The sequence below is a fragment of the Arvicanthis niloticus genome, chromosome 7 (assembly GCF_011762505.2).
Source record: "Arvicanthis niloticus isolate mArvNil1 chromosome 7, mArvNil1.pat.X, whole genome shotgun sequence".
Lineage (NCBI taxonomy): Eukaryota > Metazoa > Chordata > Mammalia > Rodentia > Muridae > Arvicanthis > Arvicanthis niloticus.
In genome coordinates this window covers 29,573,249-29,600,020 of record NC_047664.1, presented here as the reverse complement: position 1 = coordinate 29,600,020, position 26,772 = coordinate 29,573,249, and the positions used below count along the sequence as shown (strand labels likewise).

The 26,772-nt window shown below is 44.6% G+C and overlaps 1 protein-coding gene across 3 annotated transcripts in view; it reads right to left on the bottom strand.

Moving 5' to 3' along the window:
* Ddc (dopa decarboxylase) overlaps window positions 1–26,202 on the bottom strand; it is an 87,993-nt gene extending 61,791 nt beyond the window's left edge. For 2 of the 3 annotated variants that reach the window (XM_034508951.2, XM_076938111.1), the window contains exons 1-4: window positions 26,048–26,202; window positions 8,168–8,376; window positions 3,889–4,002; window positions 1,013–1,132 (exon numbers count right to left, since the gene is read on the bottom strand). In XM_034508951.2, the coding sequence (XP_034364842.1) occupies window positions 1,013–1,132; window positions 3,889–4,002; window positions 8,168–8,368 (435 nt within the window). In that variant the 5' untranslated portion in view covers window positions 8,369–8,376; window positions 26,048–26,202. Of the gene's footprint in view, window positions 1–1,012; window positions 1,133–3,888; window positions 4,003–8,167; window positions 8,377–18,996; window positions 19,195–26,047 lie in introns of those variants that run through there. The other variant, XM_034508952.2, reaches the window with a different exon arrangement.
* Between the last annotated feature and the right edge of the window lie 570 nt (window positions 26,203–26,772).

The window sequence follows — 26,772 nt, the reverse complement described above, 5'->3', positions numbered from 1 at the left end:
AAGGTTAGTAATACTTTCTCAGTGTTACAACCATGAACTTGACATGAGAAAAGTAACATAAGGAGGGGTGATGGGTTAATGGGGTTAACGTAGCTCATTGTCCGTGTTACAAAATGTTTTTTTTTTTTTTTTTTTTTTTTTTTAAAGAGTCACATTTGCTGGGGCATGGCGGTGCATTCTTTTAATCCCAGCACTTAGGAGGCAGAGCAGGTGGACCTCGGAACTCAAGGCCAGCCTGCTCTACACAGTGAGTTCCAGGCTGGGACTACATAGTCAGACCCTGTCTTAAAAAGAAAAAAAAAAAGTGGGGGGGGGGCATAAATTCCAATCATTCACTCTGAAGATCCTGGTGGAATGGAAAATTCACCACGGCTGTCGTTTGCATCTGTTGTGCGCCTTCATGTAAGCTCTACAGTTGTTCATGGTGAATACAGAGAATGAATTAAATGTATGCATAGACATAGCAGAAGCCTTAGGTAAGCTGCTGGCAGACAGACAAACAGCCAAGTAGCACATACAGCCGTTGAGGCATGGCCACAGCTGTCACTTGTGGTAAAGATAGGATTCTGTGGTGGCAGCAAGACCTTAGGTTCTAGAATACACAGATGCAGGGTCTGTAACTTCCAAGCTAGAAGCTGAGGGGTATGTTATCGGTTGTTTTGTGCCACAGTTTTTGAGGTTGTCAAGAAGAGTGCCTAAGTCACAGTGAGAAGTCGGTGTGTCTGGAAAGTGCTTAGGGAACGGATACCCCAACATCTGCCTGTGCTGTAGCTACTGTTCTATCTACCAAGACGGCCAGTGTAGATGAGTACTTGCCACAGCTCGTGGGAAACAACACCAGGATCTAAATCCAGATCCCATCAACAGAGTTCCTCAGCTTTCCTGTTCACTGGAGGAGGAAACCTAAAGGCACGGCAAAAAGTAACATGGGCACTGGTTTCTGTTTTGCAGCTGCAGTTCTTTGTGGAGCCCACACTCCCAAAGGTCTGCCTTCCCACGTTCCCCTCCTTACCTGGATCACTCCTCCCCCTTCCCCAGCATTTCCAGCCAAAAAGGCCTCTGGCAGCTCCAGCATCTTCCCCAGCCAATCCATCATCACTGTCTCCAGCTCTGTGCACGCCGGGCTAGCAGCCTGCAGTGGGGGTTGGGGGAGAAAGTGAACAGCTAAGCCACAGGGCAGCTGGCCTCTGCACAAGAGTGACACAGGAAAGCATTGTTTCTTTGGTGGGTTTTTATTTGATCAATTTAACAAAAAGTTCACATTTTTGCCCCCCCCCCGCCCCCTTCAAATCCACCCTTGGTGGGGAATTAATCCCTTGGTTTCTGAGATTTGAGTGTGTCTCCCACATTCATATGTTGAAACCTGAACCCATGATGAGAGTATTAAGAGGTGGGGGCCTTTACGGGTCAACCAGCCTATGTGGCTCCTTGCTCGTGAACCGATGGAAAGTGGATCGTCTCAGGAGTAGATTAGATGGAAACAAGGAAGTTCACCCCAAGAACAGAAGTTCTTGTCTGTTTCATGCATGCCTGCTGCCTGCTGCACATTCTTTGTTGCAATCACACAGCAGGCCTTGCTGCCAGATGCCAGTAGCGTGTTCTTCACACCCTCAAGTAGACTTCTGATGTTTATAAAGGCTTCAGGCTACAGTATTTTATGCTCCTCAGAAAATGAATTGAGACAATGCTATGTTCTCATTTCCCAGAGATCCTAGGGAGCCTCAAGGAGTTGGCTCTGCCAGGAGGCCTGGAAGCAGGGCCTGGGCCTAGTGGCATTGACAGAGCTTTATAAGGAGGACATTTCTCTGCTCTTCCTCATCTCCTTCCAGATGAGATCTGTCAGGGATCCATGGAGGGTAGACTTCTATGAGCCCCCTTTGAGTTACCTCACCAACTGTATCATCTCTCCATGACAGGTCACAGAGTATAAACTAAGAACAGTCCCTGGCTACATCAATTTCCCCAGCCCACCATGCATACAGCCATGGTTCTCTAAGAGCTAATGCTGAAACAAGGGCCCAGTTGCTGAGGAATTCAGGGTCAATGCCTGGCTAAATCCCAGATTTAAACTCTCTCAATCTCAGATGGGCCTCAAATGCCAAACTCAATCTCAGACATAGCTTCTTTCATTCATCCAGATTGGTGTAAGAAGAATGGCACTGTGTCTGCCGGTTTGTGCATGGTGTGCTTGATCATATAACAGAACAATATAAAAGGGTCTGCTGGAAGACCCTCCTTGGTGGCCATGAGCAAATTTTAGAGTGCAGGATGGAGCCAAGGAACTGGGCACTGGCTACTTTCTTCTGCTAGGCAACACCGGACAAGCCACTCATCTTATGTAATCTTTTAGTTCCCAGTGACTTGGTGTCTGGCCTCTCTCCTCTCCTTGCACACAGAAAGTGGATGACTGGGTACTCTTGGGTCCAGGCAAAAGTGACTTGAGCCTTCATTTTCATTTGGGTCTTTACCTAAGGGGGACAACACGGTGACCAGGATGCTCTTGTGCATTCTGGAATTACGACATATTGATGACAAAAGGAGCTAAGGACTTTCTTCCTGCTGGTCAGATGGTTAACCCCATCCTGGTGGGTTCTACTGCAGCCAGGCTAATGCTAATTCCTAGCATAGGAACCAAAGTTTCATGTTGTGAACCACAGCTATCAAGCAACACAATCTTTGTGTCAGGAAGGCAGGCATTTTCTCACTCAAGACCACCCTAGAAAAGCAGATAAATTAGAGGTTGATCCTGGGTCTCCAATAGATATGCCATGGCTTTGGAGCAGCAGAATTACACCAGTGAAACCTGCCATGACAACATTTAACGAAAGGAAAGATTATACTCAGCCTAGGCCTGGTCTGTTCCCAGGAAAAGAAGGTCTCAAGTGCCTGTCCTAAGAGCAATGGTGACAGTTCAGCAGGAAGGCCACCTCAGCCCTTCCCATGAGCTGTGACTCCCACTAGCCCAGCCCCTGAGGATCCCAGCTGGAAGAAAATCAGGTGCCTTGTGGTAAAATAGTCAGCTCAGCTGGGCCCTGATGGCTGCTGAGAAGTCATAAGCTGGTTTCCCTTCTATATCCCAGGTCCTTGCTCAATGCTAGTCAATATCATTGGGCTTCAAGACACAAATATGACAGATACTCTCTATCTAGAGAGTCAAAGACAGTTCTAGACATTGGGGGAACTCTTCACGGTGTAAGGAGGCCCAGAACCTGAGAGCTAATGGCATCTGCTTTAAGTCTTGGCTGAAGTACACAGCTGGGACGCAGAGAGCTGAGAAACCTAGGCCAGATGACTTCAGAGTAGGGAACTTTCTAAGACTTTACTCCATGTAGAAAAGGACCTCACACAGGGAGGGATGAGTAACCTGTAGGCAGGCACGGGTCTATTTTTAGCACTTTTGCTCTGCCTACTTGCCCATCAGATAGGCTGGGCAGTAGGCTGGTGGGAGGCAGATGAATGAGTCAATTCTCTGAAATCAGAGTGCATAGCGATCTTCTGGTCTTGGGGGAAAAGAAGCTTCACAGCCTTGAACTGGGATTTTGATTCAAATTAAGTGGTTATCAAAAACAAAACAAACAACCCCCCCCCCAAAACAACCCAGTACTATGCTGAATCCTTCTCTTCTCTTCCCTTCTCTCCCCTTCCTTCCTTCTCCTCCTCTCCCACCCTCCATTCCTTTCCCCTCTCCTTGCTTCCCTTCTCTCCCCCCCCCATCTCTCTCCCTCTCCTTCCCCCCTCTCCCACAGTCCACTCAGAATTTCTCTTCCCTTAGAAATTCCCCCTCTGGGGCCCAGACTCTGCTTTCTGCAAAGTAGCCCTGCTACCTACAGGTGACAGAGCCACCCCAAGCAAGAATAGACCCCACCACAAGGTCTTGGAAATACTCACCCAGGAGAAGCCAATGCAGCCGATAGCCCCGCATAGCATGTCTGCAAGCATAGCTGGGTATGAACTAGCCGTGGGGAAGTAAGCGAAGAAATAGGGACTGTGCCAATGTGTTACCTGTGGGGAAGTGAACAGTTACGCTGGGGCCTGTAGAAGGCAACCTGGACAGAGTTTCTCAAGTTCAATCATCCCACATTTTCCGTCTGAATTTCACCCCATTATCCCCAGAGTAAACAGACTCCTTGTTTGTGCTTCAATATCTTTGCTAGTCAAGAAGGAAGTGCTGTCTTTGTAAGATAATATGGGAAATTATTATACTTTGTCATAACATATGAAGTCTCTAGGTAGGAATGACAGCAAAAGCTCTTTTGGGTTCTTCCTGGGTGCTCTGGACAGGGAAAGCACTGCACCAGACAACTGACATCCTAGAGTGAAAAGCTTGGTTTTCTCAAAACTGCCCTAGCAAATTCAGTTGTTTTTGTGTATTTGGTTTTCTGTTTTTAATGCCCAATTAAAACAATTTTTTTTCTTTAGTACGGTCCCTTCTCACTGGCTTGTACAATCTGCTCCCTCCAAAAATCAGCATGCTTAAGAAGATCTGCTGCTACCTCAGTTGCTCCTAACAGCCACTATCTCCCCTGCTTCCTCCCACACAGAAAGAGCAAGCACCTACTTCGTGCCAACCCTGGGTTAGGTACAGAGGAAAAGCTCAGGTTGACAGGGAGGAGATCCTCCTAGGTGGTGATCTTGGGAATCCCTGGGATGATGGGAACCAGGACAGAAATGAGGACACACAGACCAGTATTGGCTGCCTGAGCCGTCTTTCCCTTGCAGTGTGTATGTTGAAACAACATCTCCAGCCCCAAATGGCACTATTAGGAGACAGGGCTTTGGCAAGGTACTTAGATCGTGAGAGTGGAGCTTTGTGATGGGATTTGGGCTCGTATAAGGAGATATGAGACTGATCATAGACTAACAATTCCAGAATTTATGGAGGGCATGGTCTGTATCCATTTGGAAAGTTTGAACACAAATCCCACCCCACCACCGAATTTTATTAAACAAAAAATTCCACTTTTGAAATATTGAAAGTTGATCTTCTGTGTGGTGGTTTGTAGCAGACTAAGGAAATATTTCTCTCTGCAAAGTTCAGAATGCTTATATGGTTCTGATCAAAAGATTCTGGAAAAATAGTGCTCTTGATTTCCCAAAACCAGAAACTATGTTTCTTTCTGCATCATTAGCCAGGTGAGACTATTTCTGACTTTTTCCCTCCAGATTCTAGTCAAATAAATGTTTCTTTTTCACTGATTATAAGACAAAACTCTGTTGAGTTTTAAGATCTCTGAAACCAGGATATATTTTCCAGTGTAAGGAACACGCACACAGAAACTACTCTCTCTACAAAGTACACATTTCTGTGATGAGGCACAGTCTTAGGCTGGTTTAAATAATTTATTTTATTTTATTATTATTATTCTTTAAGGATATGCCTGTCCTGGGGAAGAGATTTTACAAAGTGAACTTCGGGCAGAGACGGAAAAGAAGCATTCATTCTTCGCCAGGGTATAAGGAAAGATGATCCCTTCGAGCAGGAGGGGCCTAGATCCTGTCATTATAGAAGCTGGGAGCTCAAATCACTCCATGTAAACATTGAAGTAAAGATGAAAGTAGGGGTCTGCAGGATGTGAGGAGCATTGGGTGTCAGGCATAGAAGGAGCTATTAGAGAGAAGACTTTAAGTGTGGTGGGGGCGGGAGGGAAGAGGAGGAGGAGACCAGAGAGCTAGCTCCTTACCACTGCTGGGTATAAATCTGCTCTTTGTAACTTAAGAAGCCCTTATCTGAACCCAGCCTCCCAAAAGTTGAGAAATGTAGAAGCTGCCACGTCTCCATGCTTTATTATAACATCTTGCTATGGGGTGGCTCTTAAGAAGCCCTAAAACTTCTTGTGTTAGAGGCTCACTCCCAAGGTGACACTAATGGGAGATAGTGAGAGGCCTTTGCTGATGTGCACTCAAAGGAGGCTGTGATGGCGTTCCCCTCCTGTCTCTCTGCAATGCTTTCCAGCCGTGAGGTGAGAATTTCCTCTGCTGTGTGCTTCAGCCATGATGTACTACTGGCTCACCATGAGCTAAAAGCAACAAGACCAAGGAAGGAGTCCTGCAGCTCCAAAACTAGAAGTCAAAATGAACCTTGTCCCCGTGGAAGTTTGTCATTCCAGCTATGTTACAGGGTCAGAAAGCTGACTAACACGTTGCTTTTTTTTTTTTTTTTCTTTTTTCTTTTTTTTTTCATAGTCTTCGCAAAGATATAAACATGTCTTTTCTCAGTAAAACCACACACTAGGCCTTTATGTGGCACGAGCAAGCTCCGATTAAGAAGATAGCCAACTAGGATTGCTCATTAAAAACTGGAAGATTCCAGCAAGGCTCATTGCAAGTCTGTCTCCAGGCCTGGGAGTGGGACAGAGCCAGAGGGGGAAAAAAAAAGTGAGAGTGGAAGAAAATCAGGGTAATCAAGAACAGGAAAGCGGGAGGGAGGGAGGAAGGGAGGGAGAGGGAGGGGCTGACAGTGAGTCTCGGAGGCTCTGGAGAACTTCACGGGCTGAGTGATGTGTTCAGCAGAGCAGGGGTGAGGCCCAGGAGGCTTTGGGGAGAAAAAAAAAAAAAAGAATGTTCAGATAAAAACCAAAACATCTGTAGTGGTAACGCGCTTGTCTTTGCGGAAATGCCTTTATAAAGTGTAATTGCAAAGCCCCGTAGAGAAAGAGGCCAAAGACTGCACAAATGCAGAGGGCCAGAGGGCACAGATGGGGCCCAGGGCCTCAGTTTCTTTCAGGTACCTGGAGGCTCCACACTGTCTGCAGCTCTCTCTCTCTCTCTCTCTCTCTCTCTCTCTCTCTCTCTCTCTCTCTCTCTCTCTCTCTCTCTCTCTCTTCACTAGCCGCATCTTGGAAAGGCCAGGGTGAAGAATCCTGACTGGAAAGCACACTCCTCTGCTTTCCTCTTTGTGAGTAGCCACAGAGCGTGTGGGGTGGATAGTCCCACACTGGCTCTGCACAGTACAGGCTCTTTACCTAACTTCTGGTTAACCGCAACTAGCAGCGGGCTGGCTGGCTCTATTCAGGAAGCTAATGCCAGAGCCTCTGCATTTTCCAGTTTTGCTCTGCACAGTAAATACTCCTATAGAACACAGACTCCTGTGGGAGGACGGCCCATTTTTCCAGCACTGCACTCCTGTATTCCTACTTGGCCTGACATTTGACTGTGCCTCCCTGTACTGGCTTTATGCTGAACGGCTTAGTTTATTTGCTCAACTCGCAGGCCGGAGCCAGAATTTTGAGTTATGCTCAAAGAACAAATGCCATGGGAAATCTCCTGAAGATGAAACTTGACAAGGGCTATGAGAGATGTTCTGGAACCGAGGAGCTGACTCTGAAGCCGAGGACTTTGGCTGACTACGCGCCTCCCTAGAGCCTCTGTGTTCTCTGTGAAAACAAGTATCCACTCTGTCAGATTCCTGCCTGCCTGTTTCTCGGTCACCTTAAAGTCACAACCACCTAAGCCCCTGTGGGGGGTATTGTGTGTGCAATCTGCCGGTTTTTACCAGCACCAGGCCCAGACTTCATACATGAATTGATGATCAGGGTCAGACCCATTCGTTCAGAGCCATGTTAAAGGGTAGGCTTTTAGGTAAATTGCTTGCTGGGTAAAGTAGTACTCTGGAGACGTGGCACTGAGATTCACTGTAACCCTTTGATCCCTCTGACTATGAGGGGATAGCTCAGCCATTCTGTGCCCTTGGGCAGAACCTGTGCACAACTGCCCATGCCCAAACAAAATGAAGAAAATGTTCCCTCTGTATATGAAAGCTATCCTTTGGCAGATATAAGAATGGTACGAGTACCCTTTATTTAGGATAATTTATTAAACTACTTGCAATCAACCACTAAGAGCTTATTTTTACTTACTATCAAAGAATAACACACTTTAGGAACCTAGTATGATGAAGCAAGTACTAGTGTTGGGGGCCTTGGGAGATACCCCTCACACTGCCTTCAGAGCCTATGTGGTTTGGAGCTATCATTTACTATCCCATGAGAGTTTCATGGACCACCTAACTTCTCTAAACCTAAGTTGTCTCAGCTGAAAGCGAAACGATGGTTAGGAGTTTCTATTAGTCTACCTGTTGTGGTGACCCCATGATACTTGAAGTATAGCTTTCAGTGGGCACCATAAAGGCATGAGCCCAGCTGTCATTTGACCTCAAATACGTACTTACCCCTGGCATGATTATCTTTTCAATATCTTTGATTATGTCCTCATATGTTTCTGGCTCCTGGGGGGCAGTGGTGGGGATCAGGGCCCGAAGGTAGCCAGGCTCCACATCAGGGTACACTGGACGTCCCTCAATGCCATCCAGATAGTCAGCTATATAATCCACCATCTCCTTCCCTCTCCTCCGGAATTCACGTGAATCCATGTTGAAAACTGCCCACAGAGAGAATAGAAATCAACCAACAAAGCATTATACCTCTGAACTGGAGGGGCAAGTCCAGGGAACAGTGACTCTGTATCCTAGAGACTCTCAATCCCCAACCCAGCATCCCTTGCCACCTTCTATATCTGGATGAGACAGACATACTACTGGATCCACACGGTGCTGAACAATGCCCTTTCCACATCCCACAAGACAGTCAGCATAAGGCAGAACAGCGCCCTCATTAAAAAAAAAAAATATTGGCCAGGCGGTGGTGGTGGTGGCACACGCCTTTAATCCCAGCACTTGGGAGGCAGAGGCAGGCGGATTACTGAGTTTGAGGCCAGCCTGGTTTACAAAGTGATTTCCAGGACAGCCAGGGCTATACAGAGAAACCCTGTCTCAAAAAAAAAAAAAAAAAAAAAAAAAAAAAAAAAAAAAAAAAATTTCAGTAAAATGCAAGAAGCACAGTCATGGCTCTCCCCAACTTTAATGACAAATACTGGTTCTTGTTCTGTCCCACATTCTGCCTGTACGTACCCTTTGTTAGCCATCTGAATGAGATCCTTGCACTTCGAGCCCACCTTTCAGCTGAGAGATGAAGATCGTGGCAGCCCCTGAGGAGTGGGTAAGGGCATGACCACAATCTGTGGGCGCTCAGCCCAGAGCCCTATCCAAAGCTAGATATGCTTTTTCCTGGAATCCCATCTCCTGGTGACCTGTGCCTTTGCCTGTCAAGATGGTACTTTCTTTATATTACCCAAGTCAGACACACAGGCAGCTATCAGAGTTTGTGTTCTGTTATCTTCAACATTCCAACAACCGAAGTGAAGCTGACATACAGTCATTTTTCTACCAGGCGCTTACTGCAGCTTACTTTCAGATCATGAGACAACCCTTTTGCAGTACATTTTGAGAGTCGTTTTAAACAGTAAAAAATCACAAGGAAAACAGTAACAATATAAAAGATGAGGTCAAAACAGATTGGGAGTGGGGGTGTGGAGGGAGGATCCTTAATTTACATCACAAGAACTCAAAACACAAGGCAGAGTAGTGCCTTGCACAACCTCAGAAGGATTGTGTGCATCTGATGGTTCACAGAGTTCCCGGGCTCTGCACTTGGTCAGGAAGGCATAGTGAGCCGTGAGGATTCAGATGCAAGTTAGCACGCTGGAGAATCTGAGTGTCTGGGATTTATGTTTGGTAAAAAAATCAAATGTGTTTGCAAAACAAGAAAGATGAACAACCCTCTAGAATCCTATCATCCCCGTTTGTAACATGTGTCTTGCCTGAATAGTTTCTAAATTTGTGAGAGACAATTGAAAGCTAAACAAAGGATACATTTCTAAATCCCTCCTTTAGTTCAGAGCTTTGTAATTGAAGATGGATTTTCCATCAGAGTAAGTACTGGGGATGAGTCAAATCCATTGTGATTAGCAATGGAGCTGACCTTCATGTCATGTTCCCAGCACTTCCCCATGCTCCCCATTGTCTGCGATGGGAGGGGGGGCTGGACAGATTTTGTGATGTGAAATGTGTTAGAAATGATTCATCAGACACTTTTTTAAAATGGGAAGACAGATTTTTATTCAAGAGTATTGCATAGGGGAAAGAGTTTGACCTCAACGTTGAAACACCAGGGACAGATGGAGAACTGTAGCCAAAGGGGGAATTACTCGGGGCTCTCTAGAGGAGTGAAGCCCACCATATACATATACTTCTAACTACAAAAGGGAGTTTATTGGATTGACTCACATGCTCAGAGGCTGTTTCTTTCCACAATGGCTGTCAGCAAGCTGGAGAACTAGAAACCAGTTGCCACTTACGTCCAAGAAATCGAAAGTCTTCGTACAGGATCGACCAATGATTAGCTAGAAATCAAAGCCCTGGAGGTGCTGCAGGGAGTCACTGGGTGCTGGTATTTATTGAGAGGCTGAAGAAGCCAGAGTCTGATGTCCACAGGTCACGACAGCCACAAAAAAAAAAAAAAAAAAAAAAAAAAAAAAATGCCCGCTGGGGCAGAGATGTGGCACTTCCTCCTTCGGCCTTTGGATTCGTCTGACCCAGCCTACTGGTGCTGCTCAGATGCAAAGCTAGTTTTTCTGTCAGTTCACTGACCATCCTCCAAGACTTTCTGGTAATGTCTTCCCATAAGCACCAAGAAATGTGCTTTACCAATTTCCTAGGTGTTTCCCACTCCAACCAAACGACCAAGGGCAACCATGATAGCAGCCGCTAAACCCAGTGAGTAAGAAAAACACTGAGAACACAGGAGTTAGTCCCCGGGTTGGGAGGTAGCAAGCTGGATCAGATACCAAGGGTGGAAAGAGATGAGATACATGTGATTAGATGTTAGCAATATCCGCTTTGCAGGGCTTCTTTGTCAAACTGGGCTTAAACTGACTAATGTTGAGCTAGGAGATAGCTGGTATCCAGGGACGACCTGCCTGCTCAGGTTTTTTTCCTTCCCCCAGTGTTCTCTGCTAAAGGGACTACGCACAGCACAATGTATAGATGATCCAGCCTCCTTTTCAGAGTTACCATTTGGGTACACATTTGAGCCAAGCATGCTTGGGAGACAATGGAAATGCATAAGATAAGATATAAATTACAGCAGCCACGAGAGCTAAACAGGCGGCAGGAGGGAAACCATACTGATAAATGCATTCTGTCCTGGGCCTTCTCACGATGACATTACTGAGTGCACACTGGGACCTGGCTACAGTCAGATGATGTCCTGCCTTTGCCGAGTATCACCGTCATTACCTATTTCCACCTCTGTTTGTGGGAAAGGGTGGGGTAGGGGTCAAACTGCAGGGCTGAAGCTCAGGGTCAAGAGATAACCTACTCAGAGAGACCCTGACTCATGTTTAGTGGCTATAGACCAACACACTGCACAGTTGCTACCGTATTAACCCTCGTTTTTCTTAACTGAAAACAAAAATCAAAATTTTTGTTTTGGCCATGAGAGTACTGCCACAATCAATTTTATCGTATTGCGTAAATACAAAGGAATAGCTTTGGACAGTGGTACTAAGAATTGTCAGTTAGAGCAGCTCCCTGTTGTTTATATTTTCCTCTTCCGAGGTTTCCAGTTACTTGCAGTCAGCTGCAACCCAGAAACATTGAATGGAAAATATATGACTTGCAATGTTTAAGTTGTTCACCTTTCTGAATAGCATAATGGCATCTGTGCCTTCCTGTTCTGTGTCATCCCGTACATGAATCATCCTTTAGCTCAGTGTTTCTCCACTGTATATACTACTTGCCTGTTACTTGTCACAACACAGCAGTTCTTTGTCCAAGTAAGCCTTACACTAACACATAACTGCTCAGCTGCACGTAAGCTATCCTTGGCGTCTTTCTGTGTCTCACTTATTTAATATGCTTCCTTAAGGGTATGTACGCATAGGATACGTTTCTGTCCTTAGTTTCAGGGAGCCTCTGTAGGTCTTAAACTGTATCACCCTGTGAATAACAGGCAATTGCTTTAGTAGCTTTTCATATTAACTCTAAAGCAAGCCTCTTATCCGTTCTGCATGTTTTTGTTTCACACCAAAAAAAAAAAAAAAAAAAAAAAAAAAAAAAAAAAAAAAAAAAAAAAACCAAAAAGTCCTAAAATGTGGAAAACATTTGATCATTTCGTTAGGACTAATTTTTCTAGAGATACATAGCTTTAGTGTTTTAAAATTAAACTGCCAAATTTCTCTGAGCACACTGTTTTATCAGGTTACTCCTTTGATGGGGAGTGCTGTACAGTCACTGAGGTTAATTTTAAACTTAACCCGTCTCATAAGCATGAATGGCTCTCTTTTAACTCTGACTACTAAAATCAACCAGTGCTCTGATGTTTCTTTGACGTTTGGATTTTTTCATTTATGAATTGCTTATTCACTGTATCTCCCACTTAGATTTTAGCAATCTTTTATTTAATTGCAAGGATCCTAACACATAAAAACCTTCTACCCTCATATCTGTTTGTTTATGTTTTATGACATTTTCCTCGTTTTTTGCCTGACTTATTTTGAGATTATTTTATTTTGACTTTTAAGAGTCAGAATAAAGAGCCCTTGTAGATTTAATTTTTATGTGACAAACTCTCACAAATTTCCCCTTATGATTTGATCCTCGCATGTGATTTTTATGCCTTTAAAAGTAACCATTTTTGCAGTCTCTTTTTGTAGGAAGCTGAAGTCTCTGAATGTTCTACAAACCGGAGAGAGGCCCTTAGCTTCTCAGCACACCCGTTTTGTCTACTGGGAATAACATCGTTTTATGGACAAAGCAGGATGTGCCAGGGAAAAAACAAATAAGCATGCGCCAACCCACTATGAAAGGAAATATTCCTAGTCAAACTGTAATATAATACCTGGTTATTCTTTTCAAACCATCCTGTCATTTATTTGAAGATTATTTTCCACTGAAACCTTTGCAGAAGGTACTTAGAGCAAAGCCTCAAGAGACTCTCACGCTCATTTTGGAGCTGTCTGATATTCATGGCTCCGAGCTGGGCAAATATTAGCTGGAAGATGGAGACAGTGATAAGGCCAACGGCCTACACTTCTCCCGACCCTGAATGGGTTTCTGTTGACACAACCTGATTTGTCTCGGCAGCAGCTGCACTGCATAGATTTTGCATGGAGCCCCTGTCATAGTTGGTGCATGTGTGGTGAGCAGGGCACCTCCCTGGATGTTTTATCATAAGAGTGACAGTCAGCACAGCGCTATACCCATGGGTTTTAGGAAGATGAAAATTCCCCTCAACCCCTGGTTGTGAAGTTATTATTGTACATTTCTGTTCCACTGCTGTCCTTTGGTAACTGAGAATAAGTGAATAAATAAACAAATGAATCAGCTCGGCTTTCTAAATATTTTATTTCTGCTCCATCATATATATTGGTTCTGACCCTGCTTTTATGACAACTCAAACAGCAGCTTTTCATAGCTACTGTAGCGACACCCACAACCTTCACTTGCTCTGTGATCTGGATAATTTTCACCATGCTCAGGCTATAGCTTCTACTCTCTGCAATTTCTCTTCTTGGATTCCTCTGCCCTAGCCATTTTCCTAGAGCCCAACCTTTGTCCTTTGCTTACAGTCTTACAAATTGAATGGAGGGTAGTATAGGAATTCTACTTCCCACCTAGGTCCCGTTGACCTGGTGAAGAATTTTGGTTGCAGACCTGAAACATGCTCCACTGAAGGGACCTGCTCATCCTATTGTGGCATGTTCCAGGGTATGACGTCCTGTGGGCCGAGGAAAGGACAATGAAGACCCAAACACTCACGCATGGTCCTGCCTAGCATTTCACATCTTCCATGCTTCTATCCGAAACCACTAGAAAGGTTTCTAGCCATGAGAAATCTCTAATAATTTGAAGCAAGACTATCTGAAACTTCACCTCAACAACAACAAACTCTAAAGTCCCCGGAGCCCTTTTAGACTCTTAATATGCTGGCTAAATGAAATGCTTTAAAACAAATTTTCTGACTAGCATTTTTTTTTCCCCCACTGTGACTGTGAAGTACAGGCATAGTCAAAATCAGCTCAAGAGTGGCCTCGGTATGTGCCAGTGTCAGGTGACCCAAGGTCAAGGGTGCGTCTTCAATTACCATGGAGCCTTCAACCTTCAACCTTTCTAAGGTTTCCTGTCAACTTTTGCAAAGGCAAACAGGCATGAAAGCACCCCCAGGAGTGCCATCGGTAGGATGAAAAGAAGCTACATGCTGAGTGCCTGCAGCCTGAGTCCACACTCAGGAGAAACTTTTATTAGGCAGCAGGGAAGTATTGTGCAGGGGAGGGGGAGGGGAATGTGAGAATCTTTTCTCCTCCCCTCCCCTCCCCTCTCCGCTCTTCTCCTCTTCCCCCCCTCTCCTCCCCCTCTCCTCCCCTTTTCTCTTTCTGCTTTACCTCCTGCATCCCAGGCTAGATTGAGACTCACTACATAGCTCAGGATTGTCCTGTACTCCTGTTCTTCCTGCCTCCACTTTCCACGTGTACAAACCGCAGCCTAGTCTGCTCTACACCAGACACAAATCTGGGTGTTCTGGTGTTTTAAGTGGAGAAACTCACTGAGCAGCCGCACATCGTTTTCTCTGGCTGTAGAGGCCACTCTCTCACAGGATCTTGCTTGCATTTCTGCCCTATGGCTCGAAAGCTTCCCTTTACCGAGTGGAAAGCCTGCCGCCGCCGCCGTTCTGTAGCCACCCACCCACCATTTCCTTTTCAGTCTGGAGAAGTAGCCTGCACTAACCACAGATTTTCTGAAAGTCAGAGCCAGGGAATATGGAGCCAGCGCTCAGAGCTCAAGTCTATGCTCCCGTCGGATTTGGGTGTATCTTCGGGTGGCCTGTGTTTCTGACCACTCACGGTGAGGCAGGAAATAAAGAGCAAACCCGGTCCCACAGTCTCCATCACAAGGGTATCCCGGTGACCTAAGGACCTTCCACTACATGTCTTGTCACCTGACAATAACTCCATGCTGGGGTCCAGTATAACCATATGGATGTTTGGTAGACACTCCCCTGAACCAGAGTACCCTGCTAGCAAGGTCTCGTTTTAGCTGAATTCAGGCTCTGGCTCCTCCTATCACTGGACTAACATGAGCTCTGAGCATCTTAACAGATGTTGCAAAAGCCCATTGCCTGGCAACCACTAGAAAAGTGTCCTAAAGTGGCATCAGAACCTGAAGCCTGACCATTCCCTGAGCCTCAGGCACAATCATGACCCCCAAATGCCTCCCAGGTCATAGAATATAGCAGCTTCTGAGACACATTAGTTGGTGAGAGGCCGTGTTCATCACAAAGGGAAACAAGGAGTTGGTGGGCTTGGACAGTACTTGTTGAAATGTAATCGTAGCCAGTCTTTCATATTAACCCATTTGTGCCACATGGCAAACCAGGTGACTTATACCCCACAAACAATGATTTTCCCACAAACAATTATTATTATTATTATTATTATTATTATTATTATTATTATTATTATTTTGGTTTTTTGAGACAGGGTTTCTCTGTGTAGCCTTGGCTGTTCTGGAACTCACTCTGTAGACCAGGCTGGCCCCAAACTCAGAAATCTGCCTCTGCCTCCCAAGTGCTGGGATTAAAGGCAAGAGCCACCACTGCCTGGCACAATGGTTTTATAAAGTTGTAGAGGTTAGGATTCTGAAATCACATTTACTTTCAGGCAAGGTGCCAATCCCAGCCTCACACTATTGACTTCTTGCAGTGTCCATGGAAAAAGGAACGAGGGCTCACCTTAGGATTTCTACAAGGGTGTCATTACCATCTTCCAAACCAAAGCACCCCACAAGGTCTCACTTCCTAATACCACAATGTCCTGTGGTAAAACTGGAACCTATGAGCTTGGCGGTAGAGAAGCCACAGTCCTTTGAACTCTATTTCCAACCTGTGAGCTAGTCACAGGTCCACACTCCACACAGAACTCTAATGATGCTCAGGATGTTCACAGCGTGCCAGCTCTCCCTACCCTGCCCTTCTGCAGACGAGAAAGGAGCCACTGATTCTTTCTCACTTCCTGTTTCATAACCATGCTGCATCTAAATATTTTCTTGGCTGACAATATATGGAGTTTAAGTAATGATTTTCACCTCTGTTCTCCCAGGGAAATACTATTTCTAATCATATCACTGTGCTGTGATGCCAGTTATAAAAAACTGAAAAAGAATCATAACATTTGTGATTGTAAAAGAAAAAAGATAATATTTGGGACTGAGAGATCACTTTTTTTTCTTTTCTTTTTTTTTTTTTTTTTTTTGTTTGGCTTTCTCCATATGCCTACGTGCAAAACCAGAATACAGTCCCTTCACCTTTCTCAAAACTGGGACCTTACAAGTTACTGTACACCCATCCAATCCCACTAGCCAGTAGGCATCTGGTGTTAGGAATGGCACTGCCAAAGGTCAGATGGAGTGACTGCAGCATCACAGGGCAGGTGCCACCATCAAGGGTGTCTGCAAATGATGTGAAGTCCCAATGCACAAAACAGGTGTGAGTCATGCTGTTCATTTTGCGAATTGCCTAATCTTTTCTAGAAAAGCTGCAACACTCCAGAAAGCTTAGCTCTGCACTAGGACAATGTAAACATGCATCTCAGTAGGCTTTTATCACCCACTCAAATTTCAGATCTAAAAGCATTAAAATCTTTTATTTGTGTTTACTACTTTTTAAGTTTAGCAAAGAAGCATCAGGTGATGCTTAAAACTTAAAACTCTCTCCTTTTGTTCTTGTATTTTATCACCCCAAGAGTTTAATGCAGAAGAAATGCTCGTCCCACACTCTATGTTTTCTCCTCAATTTGTCCCCTTTTCGCTTCTGTTCTTAGAGTCATATCAATAGTTTAACCAAGGCTCACAGGCCACTTGCCTTTCCTGTAGGCTAGACACTCCTCCGACTGCGTTCCAGGGGCTACCTCTCTGTAATAGTCTCATATTGGTTTATTGTCTTTGCAAACACCGACACCTGGCACTGTGGGTTTATTTGGTGCCCTTTGGTACCCGCTCCTGGTAGTCTCAATTTTCTATCAAGAATGAGGTCAGTGGTAAACACTGACTTCTCTATTCCTCATTATCCTTGGTATTGCACAGTTGCTGGCCTGTCACTGTGTTGCTAAGAACCCTGTATTTCAGGCTCCTCCACATTCAGTTCTGAGAATACATTGACATTTGGTTGTCACGTTCTATTGTCCAAGAAACCAAACAAATCCGTATTTCCTAACCAGCTAAGCACATGGTATTCACAGTATCTTACTTAATACTCAGTAACACTGTAAGGCGAGGTGAGGATTATTATTACGGGCAACTCAAGTCATTAAGTGTGTGGATGGACACAGTCTTCTCTCCTCCTGAAGTCAACCTCTTCAAAACCAGCCCTTGGCCTGGTCATCCTACACTGCCTCTGTAGCCAGAGAGGTACAGGTGGACCTCAGTGAGCTCTTCTGCCAGGACTGATAGAGCTGTTACCTGTATCCCCAAGTGCAGTTGCACTGGTCCTACCTACGCCACTAGGTTTCTGCCACTCTTCACTCACAGGAGAACAGAAGAATAGCTTCAGGAGGAAGAGTAAGCCCCATGCTGCCCACCATCCTAGGTACATCTCCATAGAAACAGGCTGGGCTAGCTCTGCTGTCCTCTGTTGCCTCCGTTTGCAAATCAGCTCTGCAGAGCAGTGAATTACCTCCCAATCAGAAGGAGGAGAGTAGACTAGGGGCAACAGTTGGCTTGTATACACCTACATAGATCAAAAATGGTTTGTCCACACGGGCCTGTCCCAGCGGGAGACAAGCCTAATTCCTACCTACCTCATGTCACTCAGTCAGTGGGATTTTAACCTTCCCTAAGAACCTGCTCTTCTTGCCTGTGAGGTACATCTGTGTCCCCTGAGGGTCTTCCTGCCAGAATGCCTAGGAATGGGAAGAGAAATTTAAGATTGTTTTAAAACACCAGTGAGCCATCGTTTCCCAGACACTTTCTCAAACACCAGACAGAAAAATGAGTTTGCAAAAGTTCAGGAGAAAGTCTTCACGATAATCAACAGCCTCAGGAGAGGAAAACAAACAGAATTAGATCTCTGGACATTTCTTTGGCTATGTGGAGTTTTAAAGGCAAATGTAATTTTCTTTATCTTATTAGCACAATTCATGTGTGGAGGCCCACACACTATGTGCCCAGGGAAAGAAAAGGTTGCTGTCACAGATGACAAGGTCTTATTTCTCTGCAGACATCCAGATTCCCTGTCCCTGCTAGTTCTTCGTTGTCCTGGAATACCCTGATCTAGGAAACTGCAGGCTCTGACTGAGTGAGCTTGGGGTGATCTTGAACAAATCTGGTTCTTTCTGGCACCCCTCGAAGTTCCAAAGGAGGCCACCTTTCCTGAGATTGTCACCTTTGCTTTGATCCTGTTTTGGAGGAGAAACATAGTGTTTCCTAACAAGAAATTGTGTATCAGGAGCTGAACTGGAAACCTTTGAAGAAGAAGAAGAAGAAGAAAAAAAAAAAAAAGAAAAGGCAGCTAAGAGGAAAACCCAGGTCACTTGACTAAAGTTACCTTGGAAACTGGAGCTAGGAGGATGTAGAGGGTGGAGTGGGTGCACCTTTCCACTTGTGGCCACCTTGCTCGTTTATAACAGAGCTCCCAGATACTGAGCATCTATTGTATGTCCAGCCCTTTAGGAGTGAGATTAGTACAATATGTCGGAGAATGTCGATAGTCATCCTTCACCAGCAAAGCACACCTCACTTTCTATCGCACAGCTGCAGGAGTCTCTGAAAGCCAGTTCACTCACTTTGTTATGTTGCCACAATAGTTCAAATAGCAAGGGTTAAAAAGCCATCAGAAGTTCCCAATTCTCTGCTGGACTCTTAAAGAAATGTTTCAAAATAGACAGGCAGAGGCTGGTACATAATTTCTCAGGAAGGTCCCTTAGCAGCCCTGTCACCTGTGCATGTTGGATGCTTAGCCATCTCAGCCAGCAGCATCTCTATCCCTAGAAAGACACCATGACCAAAAATCAACCACAGATGCCCACTCCAGCCCCAGGGTCGTTGTCTACCAGAAGTGGGTGCTGGGGTCTGACCCTGAGCCATGCATGTAGACAAAGAGCTGTACTCACAGGCAGCTGGAGTCGCCTCCTCTCTATTCGCTCTCTTGCTCTCTCTCTCTCTCCTTGGTGACAGTTAAAAGACACAGAGGATGCGATTGCCATTTATGTAGACAAAGTGTCCGCCTCCCGAAGCCAATCAGCAGCTTTCTCTGCATTATTTACCCAGAGCTTCTCCTACTCCCTCTCCCTGTATGCCTCCTGCTCCACAGGATGGAGCCCAACAGGGCAGAGGGAACAATGGGGCCTGGAGAGAAGCCCAGAAGTGGGTCCTGGGTTCCCTGTCACTGTGTGGAACCCAGATTAGAGATCAGGGCTCCCAGAGACTTCTGGCAACTCAAAACCCAGGCTTTATTCTAGGGGAGACTCCTGGCTCAGGTCCTTCTTCATCCACAGGGACCACTGAAATGCTGCTCACAGAGGCTGTGAGGGACTGAGAGTACCAAACCTAAATCTCACCCAACTCCTTCAGAATACAATACTGGTTCCTTTGGTCAATCACCATCCAAACTATGTTGGGCTCTGTATACTTTTGCCCACTGCATAGGAATGAGGAGCTGCAGACCATACATCTTGCTAATCAGTGTGGCTTACAGATCTAAATTTGTTTTATTTTTAAGGGCTACCCATGACCAGGTGAATTTAGAATAAAGGCCTTGGCCATGAAGAGAAGGAAAGGTAGAAGAAGGACTGACTTTAAACAGCAACATCATGCAGAAGCCTCTATCATAACCAGATACATATGTACACAGAGAATACAGACATACACTCACAGAGAACACACGTGTGCACAGAGAACATATATGTACAGAGAATGCACACAGGTATAGAGAATGAACACACACAGAGAATACATATACATACATATACATACAGAATATCCACACATGCAGAGAGAGCAGATGTATGTATAGAGAACATACACACATATGCATAGAGGGTACCCACACGTTTATAGATGGCATATTCATGTACAGAGCACACGCACACATGAACAGAGATACATACATGCAAAGAGAGCAGACACATGCATAGAGAACATACACACACAAACAGCACATACATAAGCATGAAGGATACACCCTCATGTACATGGGGCCCACACAAACAGATGCACACATGCAGAGTGCACACATGCATTAATAGAGAGCTCATCCATGTGCAGAGAGCACACACATGGATAGTCTATAAACACACGTAGAGAGAACACACATGCATAGAAGGTACCCACCTATGCACAGAGAACACACACATATGAACAGAGAATGCATATACTCGTGTACACAGAGTACATACACACACACAAAGGCACACATGTGCACACAGGAAACACATACACAGGTACATTCAAATGTGAATGCATGTGTGTACCTACACCAATACAAATGCATGCATGCAGTCACTATGCTCATGCAGATGCACACATAAAATGCACATGTATGCAAGCATATGCATACACTGACGTATACACATACACAGATGCATATACAATACACACATGCCATGTTCAGAGTCTATGTACAGTCCCGAGTCAGGAATTCTCCAAGGAGAGCTGACCATCCGTGATGTAGCCCCAGCAGGATCTCTTCAAAGGCACCTTTGGGATAGAGGAAGTGGCTTCCAGGACAGTGGAATGTACAAGAGGTGAGGGGAGTGTGGCAGGAGGAGCCAGCACATGGCCACGGAGGAGGGACCCTCGCTCCCAGCACGGGCAGCTCCCTCCATGATCAGTGCAGGCAGCAGCCATGTGTACAGTAGAGGAGGTAAGGAGATTAGGTCTATCTGCACAGATGGAGCACCCAGCAACTGGTACCATCATTGGGGTGGGGGAGGGAGCCTTGCTGAATGAGCAGAAGGCTGACAACCTCCCCCCACCCACACACACCTTCCAGATTACCTAAACTACAAGAGAAAGCCACAGGGAGGTGGGAAAGTCTGTCAATGAGCCAAACAAATATGCCTATGTTCTTATGAGGAAAAGGAGGCCCCAGCACCAATTTACAGATGAGGAAATAACTCCTCAGAAAGATTGGGGTACTTACTGAAGATCACACAGCTGCAGACAGACATTTGAGGATATAGGCATGTTTAACCTAATTTAAATACTATTCCATGCATACGTGTACTGAAGCACTACCACAACATTATATAAAATGTTTCTATTTTAAAAAACAAACACTCAACAAAATAAGACAGGTGACAGCATAGCCTGGGAAAAGGTTGGGGACACCTAGACATCATGGGGACCATGCTTGGTGAAAGTGAGTCCTCTGAGCCTTGAAGCAGAATGTGGGCGTATCTCAGGCTCCTGAGTAGAAGTTCTAGGGAGTAAATTGCATTTCTCAGGGAGTAAATTGCAGGTTGGACAGGCAAAAATGAGAATACATAGATGTAAGATTATTTAAGATTCGAAAGAGAAAGACCTGAGGTGGCAGGGAAAGGCACTGAGGTATAGGGTCAGGCCAGCAGGCCTCAGGTCTTGTATGGGGATCTGCTTTCAGCGCCTGGGAGGGGGAGTTCCCAGTTTTAGCATAACAGTAAAGCAGACAAATCAGTGTTTACAACAGAAGCAAACCAAGAGGAACTGATCTAACAAAAGCCGGGCAGAAGCTCTGTGGGGTTATGGGGAGACGCAGGGGAAGATGAGACTAAAAGGAAATAAGCCAGCACTGAATAGGAACAGCCAGGGTTATAAATACTTAAATTCTTCTCTAACAGGTGAACAGACTCAGCGCCACTGTAATAAAAATCCAACACATGTTTCACTCTGAAATAGAAATGAAAAAGCGGAAGTCCAAGAAAGGCCAGTGGAGTTCAGAGACAGAAGAGCACGGGGGAGGGGGGAGGATGGGGGGGGAGAGGTTGCAAATTGCAAATAGACTCATGGGTAGTTAAATAGAATAAAGATTCCAGATGAAGAAAAAAAAAAAAAAAGGCTCGAGTGTGGAAAATTGACAGGTGCACATTGCGGACCAAAATGGAATGGGTGGGGCGCTAGACGCGCCGCAACTGTGTTCCACTTGGAAGGACACAAAGCTGGACTCTCTCCTCACTCCATCCTGACCTGTAGGGGCAAGCTTCTAACAGAAACCGAGACACATGGCTTTCATGATACAGGAGCAGAAGGATTTCCTAAATGATTTGCTTTTTCAGCTAGCCATACAAGATAGACAGATTGGATTTTTTTTTTTTCCTTACTAGTACTTCAAACTACAGAAGTTAGAAACTAGAGGGAAGCTTTGAGAAGCATCTTGCTAGTTATGGGTGAGCAGTTTTGAAATACAATAAAATCAGAAAAAAGCTGGGCAGTGGTGGCGCACGCCTTTAATCCTAGCACTTGGGAGGCAGAGACAGGAGGATCTCAGAGTTTGAGGCCAGCCTGGTCTACAGAACAAGTTCCAGGACAAGCATTTGTAAAACATGGAATTCAGGAGTCCCACGAACATGTGAATACATCTTTGCGATTGGTAATCGGAGAAAGGAACTGTTCATTATTAACAGATAGGGTTGAGTCAGCATGTTTTAGGGCAACCCTTGTCCTGGCACTTATCTTTAAAGTTTTAATATCATGCTTATTAATTTAGGTGGATTTCCAGGTCAGCAGTCATACCTTCTCTGAGTATGACAATTTGACTTTATTCTGGTCTTTATTTTTTGGTGTCCCTTTGCTGAGTGTTGTGGCAGACCCAGCTACTCCTGGCTGTGGAGCTCTCACAGTGCAACCAATGCTGTTGAACAGATAACTGCTCAATCTATTTTAAAAGTTAAAATAGATTGTTTATAAACTGAAGCAGCAGAAACATTTCCCTCATTAAATACAATGCTAGTGTAAAGCTATAGTTGAATGGTATGAAAAAAAGAAAGCTCTCTTTTCACTCCTTTGTGGTAGTGATACACTTTTTACTTTTAAAGATGTGGGTACCAGACCACCTAAAATTTGAAATTACTCAGGTGGCTGGCCCTGAAAATTCTTACTCCTAAACAATATTGAAAAACCTTTACTTTGGAACAATATTGATTTGAAGCAGTTAGCAAGCAAGCTGGTCCTATTGACTTTGAAAAAAAGAATGCTCTTAACATTTTGCTATTATTTGTAACTGGGAATTCGGTATTGGATTTTCTTCTGTTTTTCTTCTTATAATAAATACTTAAGTGAAACAACTTTTGTTTTGGGAGATGAAGCCATATAGCATTTCTTTTCCAAACTGTTGATGTGATGACTGACAGGTAGTTTGAATCTGGAGTGACCCAGAGAACATGGCCGAGCCCCAGCCATGCCTCCCCACTACTCCTGCACCATCAGTGGTATAGTTTGGAGGTGGTGGAAGCTTAAGAGATGGATCTACCTGAATGTAGGTCACTGATAACATGAATCGGATACTAGGGCTCCGGCCCCTTCCTCTTTCTTTCATTTATACTTGGGTATGATGTAAGGGGGTTAGCTTTTAGGGATGATCTAATTACTAGATGCAAGGTCCCTTATATGGCCAGTAAGATACGATCCTCAACTGTGGATTTGACTAGCTGTGCATCAGAAATGTTTTAGTATTACATCTGCAGAACAAGCACATTCTTCTTCTTGCCATTATACTGGTACAGTAGAATGTTGTGAAAAATATTTAATCTCAATTGAGAGCTTCTACCCACCTTTGAGTACTTAGTTCCCACATAAATGACACTCGGGTCTTTAATTTATAATAAGCTGGAATCAACACTAGAGCTGGGCAGATATCCTCTATGCTATTATGTCTATTTTCCTGTCAATGACCCCCCCTAAATGATTTGTCAGGTTTTGTCTGGGCTGCTCATAGCTCCAATTACCCAGTTTTTGTGGCCATTATTTTTAGATTCTTACCCTATCTCCTCTCTTTCTACCTTTCTTTCTCTCCTTGTGGTCTCCTCAGACCCCAAGCCTGGAAACCCCAAACCCGTCTATGTCTCTTCTGCCCAGCTATTGGCTATCAGTACCTTTATTTAACCAATAGTTTTAAGTTAGGGAACTAGGTCACATTGTACATATGGATTCTCTGCTTCCTGGGAGCAACCAGGCCTTGGAGGCCAGTACTTATCATTATAGTACATATCAAAAGATCAAACCTCAACAGAGCGTAGGACAATTTTAGAATTTTGGTTTCTTTAAAATAGTCCAGAAATATTAGAAGAATATGTTTTTGTTTTAACCTTAGATACAGGCCATGAGATTGCTTCAGCCTCTCCACAGCAGCTGACTATGATTTGCCTCCTGCTCTAAGCAGGGCGTGATTTTGCCAGCAGCAGATAGTTTCTAGGATTGTGTGACTTTTGGAATTGTGGGGACTTTTCAGAGGGTATGTAAATGCTAGGGCCCTGCCCAGTGGGGTAGGTTGTTGGTTGGTTGTTGTTGTTGGTCACAGTTTAGTCATGCACAAACAAACAACAGGAAAAAAATTAGATATCCTGAGGGAAAAGATCAAACTTTCCCCAAGGAACTCAACCCAGCTAATCAGTTAGAGGTAGTGTGATGATTTATTGCTGCCCCTTTCCGCTCTATCCTTTTTTCTCTCTTATATTATTATTATTATTATTATTATTATTATTATTATTATTAGGGAGCTGAAATGTTAGGAAAGGGTGAAGAAGGGAGGAAGAAAAAGAATCCATAAATGCTGGCTACTATAGAGTATTAGCACTGCTCACACTGTGTTGTATATTATATGTCATCTAGAGATGATTCACAGGTATGGGAAGCAGTATCTGTAGGTTGAAAGCCAAATAGGCCACTTTGAAAAAAATATTTATTTTATGTATATGAATACACTGTAACTCATCTTCAGACTGTAGCTGCCTTCAGACACACCAGAAGAGGACATCAGATCTCATTACAGACGGTTATGAGCCATGGTTATGTTTTCCCCTCCAACATAATATTTTTATTATTTAGTTGGGAATTTCAAACATACACCCTGATCATACTTTCCTCTCATTCCTTCCAGGTCTACCCTCCCACCTGTATCCCCTCCACCACAAAGCAAGCAAGCAAGCAAACAAAAACCCAACTTGCGTTGCCCATATACTAATTGGAGTATGATCAAACTCCCAGTGGACAGTCCTTTAAAGAAAACTGAGTCTTGCCAGGCGGTGGTAGTTCACCCCTTTAATCTCAGCACTTGGGAGGCAGAGGCAGGCAGATTTCTGACTAGCCTGGTCTACAGAGTGAGTTCCAGGACAGCCAGGGCTATATAGAGAAACCCTGTCTCAAAAAACCAAAAAAGAAAAAGGAAAAAAGAAAAAAAAGAAAAAGGAAACTGAGTCTTTACACACACACACACACACACACACACACACACACACACACACACACACACCTGCCAGAAGCCATCAACTGTGAAGAGTTACATTTCAGTCAGCATCTTTATTACAGTTTTTAAGGACTTTTTTCAATCGCTTCCTTTCCTGACTGTTTCTTTTTATATTATATTCTTTCTGAAGCAGTAGAATGTTTGTCATGTAATTTACTAATAAACTAAAATTATTGAGTTGATTATTCAAATAACGTTATTCAAATTTGAAAATCTCCTTTTCTTCCTCAGCCTTCTAAGGGAGTGTCTTCCAGGCAGGGTCAGAGTTTTGTGAGGGGATTTTCTCAGATCTGGGAGCATGAGCATGGATTTAATTTTCACAGGAACCTTGCAAAGTAGGTTCTATTAAAACACCCATTTCCCAGATGAACAGGCCTAGGGAATGAAGTGCCTGGTGCCCCCTTGTTGTGCATGGTATTGTGAAAGAGAAGCCCTGTCTCCTTTATCTGCCACTGAACTGTAAACCTGAAGTCATTGTGTTACCACTGCATGAGAGTTCCAACCATGCCTGTATGTATGCACACACATGCAACCAACTATACGCAACTGCAATAGAGCCAAAAAGTTTGCCAAGGCTTCAGCACCGAGGCAGCACTTTGTCATCAACAATCCCTATTCTCAGGAGAGCCATCATTTCAGCACACATTCAGTAATGTGGAACCCAAGAGTCACAATAGAAATGGTGACTTTTCAGCAACTGTCGTCTGACAAAATATACTACTTACTTGCTTGGAATTTGGATTCTTCACAGGTCCCGTCTGTTACCGGGATTGTCCAGCTCTGCGAACTGAGGAGAAGGTGGCGACGCAACTGTGATCTTGGTGCTTGGGCAGGTTACTCTCATCACAGCTTGGAACTGTTGCATTTCTCTGTCCTTGTATTTTAGCCTTGTATTCTGGTTAAACATTAATTTCTGATGGTATAAAGGTCAAGGTAGTCTAGGGAAAGCACACTCACTTGGGGGTTGGCATGTAGCCCTTCTTTGGGCTCCTAAGAAAGCTCACCCTGTGAGCCTGATTCACAACAAGCCCTGATGGCATGGCTCTTGCTTACTCGCATAACCACCACACAGCCCCAATTTCATGTTGTTAGCCTCACTAAGTGATTCCATAACTCCAACCCCTGTGTGGGGAAAAGGCTGGCCTATTGAAGATCCTTCCTTCTGTCCAGAGCCTTTAAATTATCAACATATTCATGGGGTCTCTAGAGCCAGACAATGGGCAGAGCCCACCTGCTAGTCTTCTTTCCCAACCCATTGACACTTGTGATACAGGAGACAATATAGTGAATGAAATTTTGATTAACTTCAGGAAATCTAAGGCTGACGGTTTCATTGGAGCATAAAGGCGAGCCAAGGAAGTATCATTGAGAAGGCACATGGGAAAAGCCCACAGAGCACTAAGCACTCGCCTTCCAGGCAGGTTGCCAATTTGGACCAGTGGGGACAAAG